This window comes from Cyclospora cayetanensis, unplaced genomic scaffold (genome assembly GCF_002999335.1).
Source record: "Cyclospora cayetanensis isolate NF1_C8 unplaced genomic scaffold, CcayRef3 CcayRef3_contig_24, whole genome shotgun sequence".
Taxonomy (NCBI): domain Eukaryota; phylum Apicomplexa; class Conoidasida; order Eucoccidiorida; family Eimeriidae; genus Cyclospora; species Cyclospora cayetanensis.
Genome location: NW_020312192.1, coordinates 302,054 through 308,805, shown reverse-complemented (window position 1 = coordinate 308,805; position 6,752 = coordinate 302,054). Strand labels below are relative to the sequence as shown.

The window sequence follows — 6,752 nt, the reverse complement described above, 5'->3', positions numbered from 1 at the left end:
GTAGGTTGATATCTATGAATACACAAAATCAGTGAGGCAGAATACGTTAATACTGTCCGAACCAGGAATCGAACCTGGGTTTACACGGCCACAACGTGTTGTCCTAACCTCTAGACGATTCGGACCAGTGGCCGCGGGCAGAACGGGTACTGTATAGCTTACGTTTCTAAGTGAAGCTGCAAGCATAAGAATAAGGAAACATGCAATTACTTTTCTAGGGCTTGTGATGAGCATTGGAAGTAGCTAATAATAGCTTACCAGTAGGCGAAGCGTCACCGAGGTGACCCTTGGTCCGAATCGTCTAGAGGTTAGGACAACACGTTGTGGCCGTGTAAACCCAGGTTCGATTCCTGGTTCGGACAGTGTTTTTTGATTTTGGTACAGAGACCGCCTTTACTAAGTCACAATTATGATCGCATTGCTCTCAAATTTTCTGAATATTGTGTCTTCTTTCCACACGCTTCATGCTGCGTCGCGTGCGGCTATTTCCTCCCTTTTCGACATTCGTGTCGTGGCGGCATTTGTGAACTGAGAAATTCAGTTGAGTTCAGAGCGTTCAAGAAAAGAGTCTTGCGTTGATGGGTCCATCGCAACGCAGATTCTCCTCCAAGGCTCCTTCCCTACGAGTTTATCTTACAGGTTTTGGACCCTTTGGGGAGGTGGAAGACAATCCGTCTGCCTGCATAGTACGGAAATTAGCAGCATATCTCAGCTCCGCCGGGTCCCCACGCACCTCACCCGGCGTACATGAAACTAGTGTGGACAGTTCTGTTTTGTCTCCTGGATTATATGGGGAACATGAAGAAACTGCGGAGGACCCCCCTGTAGACCGACCTGAGAGCCCTTTAAGGGCACAAAAGATTGAGCTTTGTGGGTGGGAAATACTTGAAGTATCTGCGGATGCGGCAATGGAGTCTGTGCCACGCATCCACTATCGGCTCAGTTGCAAGGAGCCGAGAAGCGGAGTACATGACTCTGACACCTCAAGCAAGAATAATTTCCTTCGCTTGGGCCAAAAGGATCATGAAGGTCCTCTTTGTCCTGGCGATGAGCTTTCTAAGCCCCTATCTTTGGCTTTACACTTTGGAGTTAACACCAAAAGCAACTGCTGGAAGCTTGAGTCCCATGGGAAAAATGGTATATCAGTGCCAACATTCTACAGCTTGCCGATCCTTTTTGCTAGTGGAGCTGCATACACAAGATCTGCCTACACGCCTCGCTCCTGGTGCACTTGTTGCTATGCAGATGCTCGGTTTTCCTGCAACGACGTTAGAGGCTACTGTCCCTCCACCAACGAGATTTCGGCTTCGATGCCTCTGGGGGCCCGCCTGAGCTGCTCGCTCGCCTTAAAGGTCAGATGCACACGACTTAATTAATAATGCACGGGATTGTAGGTGAAATTTCCTCGTGACTAGGCCATGTTGAGGCAAATCTTGGATCAAGCACAAGGCCCACCAACAGGCAGCCACGTTGTCAATGCTCACTTGCATTTGGTGAAGCTGTATTGAAGAGCATACTGTTGTATAATGCTAACATGCTTTGGCTAAAAGGCTTGAAATACGCCTTCTGCGTGTTTTTGCGCTTCAGGAAATAGCTGCAGACCTGAACGAGCGAGGCTTCCCATGCAGCGTATCAAGTGATGCTGGCTGTTTTGTATGCAACTACTTGTAGTAAGTTAGTACGCGTAGTGTTGTGCTTTAGACCACTCACCCAATCCATTCTCTTTTTGCCCCTCCTTATGTCTCTCCACTTTCTCTCTGTTCCGCATTTGCTTGTTTTTGCTGCAGCTTTCGGAGTCTACAAGAAGGAAAGAAAACTGGTGTAGTAGCATTATTCGTTCATGTAAGCACTTATGGTGAAGATGGTAAACTAGCTTGCTCTTCTCTAAGACGCATTGTCTGTTTTCTGACAGCCTAGTGCTCCCTGCTGCTCCCCTCCTTTCATATCAGTGAGATCCCGTATCCCTGTATAGCTTGTCTTCTTATGTTTCTGACTCACTCAGGTCCCCTCGTTCTCTGAGATGCCTCTCAAGCAGCAGTTGGCCTCAGCCCTGCACCTCCTTGATCTCGTAGCTTGTAGAGGCCCCCAAAAGACCAACGCTATCTCTGCAACAGAAGGAAACCGGTGACGGGGAGGGCTTTTTCCGCACTTCCCTCCTTTGCAATTCGTCAGATCTTATTTACGCTTTGCCGAATTGGGAAGACCATGCGTTTACTACTGGCTGCTTTTTGCCTTCGTCCAAGGTTCTTCTTTCCGCTAACCACAATTTAAACAATGCCCAGTACGACGACCTAGAGAGAGCTCCCGCAGCTGGCCTAGTAGGGCTGAGAATGGGCTAGTCAAACCAGCCAGATGCCTACAAGCTTGTCACCACCAACATCCACCAACAGAAACCCGCTATTCCAGTGCTCTGAGTTTGCACCGGAAGGTACAATGCCGTCTTTTTTGTGGGGTGGATGCAGCTGTGGGTGCACGTCCCGTTGAGTGCCTACGTGACAACTAGTTAAAGCCAGATGCCAAGCTCAAATATAAGTGCAAGTCAAATATCAGGAATGAAACAGTAATTAGTCATTGGCCGCTGTGCGGCTGACGCGTGCACGGCACAGATCATAAATATCATACAAAACAATATGCTGCCGGCGTCAGGTGGCTACGGCTCGGGATGATCTAAACCACACCATATGTGCAAGGGGAGGGCCTGTATTAGAGGCAGAGTCCACGTATCCGCGCAGTTTGTGGAAAATGGTGCATACTAGTGTAGTGAGAGGGCACTTCTGTGGCTGCAGTAGAAGGTGAGGCGTGCAGGTTAATACACAGGCCAGTTTGAAAGTCTTTAGCTTAAGCAGCTCTATGGGGTGTGAGGTGCCTATCAGCTCTTCGGCATAGGGTTGCGGAAGTGGCGCTTCTACACATTGGTACTTGCTTCTCGTGCTGGTGCGGAGTAGTGTCTTCGCTATTAGATACAGTGGTAACCGTTTTTGCGTCAGACTGTGTGCCCAGACCACGAGGCTCCTGATGTTGTTGCAGATCGTCGTGTGTCTGCTGTTCTTGCTGCGGGGTTGAATCACGCTGGTTTGCTTCTGCCGTGGAATCATCTGACGTGCACCAGGGTCGCGAGATGTGAACGTACACCTCAGGATAAGGGTTGTTTAGGGGCGTATTTAAAACCTGCGGCTGCTGCTCGAGCTTGATCGAACCATGTCTGTGCAAAAGCAACAAATGCGAGAAAGTGCAGCAAGCCGTTCGAGTGTCAACACGACCTCTTGGAAGAAGCTTGCTCAGCGGAACTGTTGATTCTTGTCGCTGCGGCTTCTGTGCTTGCGGCATGGTGTCAAAAGTAGAATGGTGTAGCCCTTCAAGATGCCTTGATGCGTATTGCTGCAGCAGCTCCCTAAGACGCCGAGAAGCTGTGTCTGCCCCATGGGCCTCAAGATACTCGTGTTGCTGCTGATTTTCACTGAGCTCAGAGGGAAACCAGCCGAAATGCGGGAAGTCTTCAAATGGTATACCTTCGAGGGAAGGCTCTGAGGAGGGATAACTTAGGCCACTTGTCCTCCTGCTGCTTCCGCGCCGAGAGGAAGCTGAATCCTGTTTGACACACATGATGCACATTGAAAGAGGCGCAGATACACACAAGCACGATGTATGTACAGAGGGTACGCCGACTGACACCCTTCAACTTGGGACAGGAACAACGGCAACGTGCGGCGGAGGCACTATAGGGGCGGCATGATGTCAACAGAGAGCAGTGACAACAAAAGCAGGAGCTGAAGGCAAGCTCACCGACTCCCTAGGAATTTGGGTCAGGTGAGTTTGTGTGGCTCTCTGCTGCATGCTGCTGCTGTCAAAAATGCCCCTTAAAACCTCCACATATTCGGAACTGTTCATGATATCGGTGTTCTTCTGTACGTTTCTCGTCCCATCCTGCTGCTCACGCTGTTGGTGCTGATGCAGCTCTGCCTCAGTGTACAGCGTAAAATCGCCTCCCCAGCTTCTTCGCTGCCACACACGATCCTCTTCTGTGCTTTCTCGAGCTTCTTTCCGAAAATCAGCGTGTGAAGCAGCAGCAGACGCAAGATACGCTGGTCCTGATAGGTAGGATGGGCTGCTTGAGGGCCGTTGAAATGCGTCATTACTATGCTTTTTCGCTGGTGCTTCCGCTGCCCTCCCTGCTGGTACGCCTATGCGGACAGATTCTCCGAATTTTTCAGTAGACCGTAGCAGTTGCTGCTGCAGCCGGCGGTAGAGGCAAGCGACGGGATGGAGGGCGTAGAGCTGCGGGCGACAGTTAGCAACACACCAGCAATCGCCGTTCAACCGCTAACAGCACCTTCAGCTACAGGCCCCAAGTAAACATGTGCTTCTGGCGTGGGTTGGAACCAAGCAGCTTCGATGAATAAAGAATATACCTCGGCCATGTTGGCTTTTGCGTTCGAGAATTGTTTCGCAGCTTGTAGATGTCTCGGGAGCCCTTCCAAACCGAAGGGGTCTATTAGCAAAGAAGTTCTTCGCTCGGTCCGGCAAATCACGGGATCTAGTTGCACGACTTTCCCCTAACACAGCAGAAGGCACAGTGAATACATTAAGCCTCAGGAGACGCGCTTTTTCGGAAGAAAACATCATTGCAACACGCGCAGTACCCGCACTGACCGATTTACGACGATGTGCTTTATGGTTGCACCACAAGTTCTCGTCTAGAGCATCAGCGGGTTGCAGCAGCAGCTCCACATTTCGAAGAACGTCTTTTTGCTGAAACAGCTCGTCGGTTTGAGTCTCTTCTGGCAAAGGATCCCACATGTCTCCAAAGCCGGCAGACTCCTCCTCGGCGTGGCCTGTCTCCTCCAGTGTATTATCGATGTTTGTCTCCGCTGCTGCCGCCCCGCTGCGTTCCGCTGCCGCTCCACTCGAAGCCGCTGCTGAGGGAGCAGCAGCAGGACCGCAGGGGTTGCCCAATGCCCAGCGTCTCCACGACATGCCAGGGGCACGGCTATCCGCGGATAATGCGGCAAGCGCCTTTTCGTGCGAGCCGAATTGTTGCTGGTGCGCTGCAGATGATGAAATCGCTTCTGTTCGACGTCCCCCAGAGCGAAGCGGAGTGGATACAGTAGCCCAGCATGCGCTGAATAGATCGGGGACACCACGCTGTAGCAGCAGCAGGGAGCTGTCTCTTCCACCGCTAACACAGGACTCTGCTGCTTGCAAGTGGGATGCAAAGACGCTTCCTAGTCTCCTGAGCCGCTGCTGCGACTCCTCTTCACTGCCCTGCCGCTGTTGTTGCTGCAACGCCTGCAGCCGCACAGGCGCTCCCAGCGTATGCGCGAGTCCTTCAGAGGGGCATATTCTTTTTTCTTGGATTGTCTATGAGGGAGAAAGGGGGAAAGGCTTAAGGGCATTAGATTGCAGCCTTACGACTGCTCTCGCCAACATAACCTCGGCCGCCTCGTCAGCATCCTTCTCATCCGTCATTCCCTGCGCGCCAACCTCAGATGTCCTCACTCTCTTTCTTCGAGCATCTTGCTGGCGTTGTTCCCTTCCCAGTAGCGGCGAGTGGCCTGAGTGCTCGCCGATACGCCGGCAAAGCTGTTTTTCTGGGTGTAACAGCCGCCGCAGCAGCAGCAGTACATCGGCGCTCAGCAATAACCACTGCTGTAGCACTATTGAGGCTACACCTCGTACAACAAGTGCCTGCTGTTGCACAGGCAATATACTGCTGCTGCCGCTGCCACCGGATGCACTGTCTACATCTTCAACTGGCGGTGGAGGGGGCAGTAATCTAGAAAGAAGACCTGGGAGTTGCAGCCTTCTCAGTTCGCGGTCGCTGATGTGCTGCAACAGCCAGGATACAGGATCAGATCATTCGCTAAATATCACATTCCTGGCAGGTGGCTGCATTAAATTCGCCCTCAAAGGCGAAAGCTCGTGAGGCGTCAGGTATGGAGGGCTGGAACAAACCTTAGAAACGCCTCCATGGCCTCGCCGCGTGCGGCTATTCGTTTCCGTTGCTGATGGAAAAGGTAACGCCCCTATAGAAACGATCCGGCCAAAAAGAGCTGAGGGCAAGCAGAAGGAAGTGCAACAGGAGTTGCTCGTGCATTTTGAAGTCACAGGTTAGTTGAACGCTGAAAAGGCTTTGCTGAGTGCCTCATGCATATGCCTAGAAAAGTTGTGGAGATGGTTGTACACTTCGGATGGGGACTTGTTCCAGTGGCGACAAGCACAAGCTTATCATCGGTCGCAGCATCCATTGGAGTGTGTTCAGATGACAAAGCAGTAGCGCTGTTCTTTAATTGCTGGGGTCACTTTTCCAGGCGCTCCTGAAACTCTTTTGGCCGGCAGGCTTCCCGACAGCTTCAGGTGAGACTGTTGCAGCTGCAACAGCAAACCAAAGGATAAAACTACGGGCATGCAAGCTTCTTAGTTTTGGGCATTGTGGAAATCGGAGATCACTGCATATATCAGAATCGTGCATCGCTACATCTGCAATTTCAAGCAGCCAGTTGCGCGAGTTGCAAGTCGTTCTCAGCAACCAAAAATGCCAACCCATTGGCGAAACATAAGAGTAGCTATCTTACTTCTCAGTTTGATAACTGTTTTCTCGCTTTCTAGAAAAAAGGACCAACAGGAACGAGGCACTAATGGAAAACCCGTAACGACCCAAGAATCATGGATGAGTGCGGGCGTACGGCCCTTCAAAAGGGCATAATAGAAATAAATTGCTCACGAATAATTTGGAGAGTTTTGTGTTTTGCCGT

At 51.2% G+C, this 6,752-nt stretch overlaps 2 protein-coding genes and 2 non-coding genes across 4 annotated transcripts; 2 read left to right on the top strand and 2 right to left on the bottom strand.

Moving 5' to 3' along the window:
* Positions 1–53: 53 nt before the first annotated feature.
* On the bottom strand, positions 54–125 carry Trnah-gug. The gene has a single exon. It is a non-coding gene; the product is annotated as a tRNA-His (tRNA).
* Positions 126–290: 165 nt separating this feature from the next.
* Positions 291–362, top strand: Trnah-gug. The gene has a single exon. It is a non-coding gene; the product is annotated as a tRNA-His (tRNA).
* A 216-nt stretch (positions 363–578) lies between these two features.
* Positions 579–2,128, top strand: LOC34618871. The gene is made up of 5 exons (XM_026338231.1): positions 579–1,137; positions 1,246–1,352; positions 1,588–1,670; positions 1,788–1,842; positions 2,003–2,128. The coding sequence occupies exons 1-5, from the start codon at positions 579–581 to the stop codon at positions 2,126–2,128; spliced, it is 930 nt and encodes a 309-aa protein (XP_026194016.1).
* Positions 2,129–2,838: 710 nt separating this feature from the next.
* LOC34618870 lies at positions 2,839–6,469 on the bottom strand. Its single transcript, XM_026338230.1, has 5 exons — positions 6,292–6,469; positions 5,410–5,855; positions 4,410–5,286; positions 3,784–4,181; positions 2,839–3,588 (listed from the first exon to the last, which is right to left on the bottom strand). Exons 1-5 carry the CDS (start codon positions 6,467–6,469, stop codon positions 2,839–2,841), a joined length of 2,649 nt encoding a protein of 882 aa, XP_026194015.1.
* Positions 6,470–6,752: the final 283 nt, after the last annotated feature.

What these genes read in the sequence shown, in the direction of transcription:
- LOC34618870 (XM_026338230.1), bottom strand. Translation starts at nt 6,469, where the DNA reads ATGCACGATTCTGATATATGCAGTGATCTCCGATTTCCACAATGCCCA. An exon ending in TTATGTTGGCGAGAGCAGTC is followed by an intron (nt 5,287 to 5,409) that starts GTAAGGCTGCAA and finishes GTGCGGCTGCAG; the next exon opens with GCGTTGCAGCAACAACAGCG. An exon ending in CAAAAGCCAACATGGCCGAG is followed by an intron (nt 4,182 to 4,409) that starts GTATATTCTTTA and finishes CTGTCCGCATAG; the next exon opens with GCGTACCAGCAGGGAGGGCA.
- LOC34618871 (XM_026338231.1), top strand. Translation starts at nt 579, where the DNA reads ATGGGTCCATCGCAACGCAGATTCTCCTCCAAGGCTCCTTCCCTACGA. An exon ending in TTTGTATGCAACTACTTGTA is followed by an intron (nt 1,671 to 1,787) that starts GTAAGTTAGTAC and finishes TTTTTGCTGCAG; the next exon opens with CTTTCGGAGTCTACAAGAAG. An exon ending in TAGTAGCATTATTCGTTCAT is followed by an intron (nt 1,843 to 2,002) that starts GTAAGCACTTAT and finishes TGACTCACTCAG; the next exon opens with GTCCCCTCGTTCTCTGAGAT.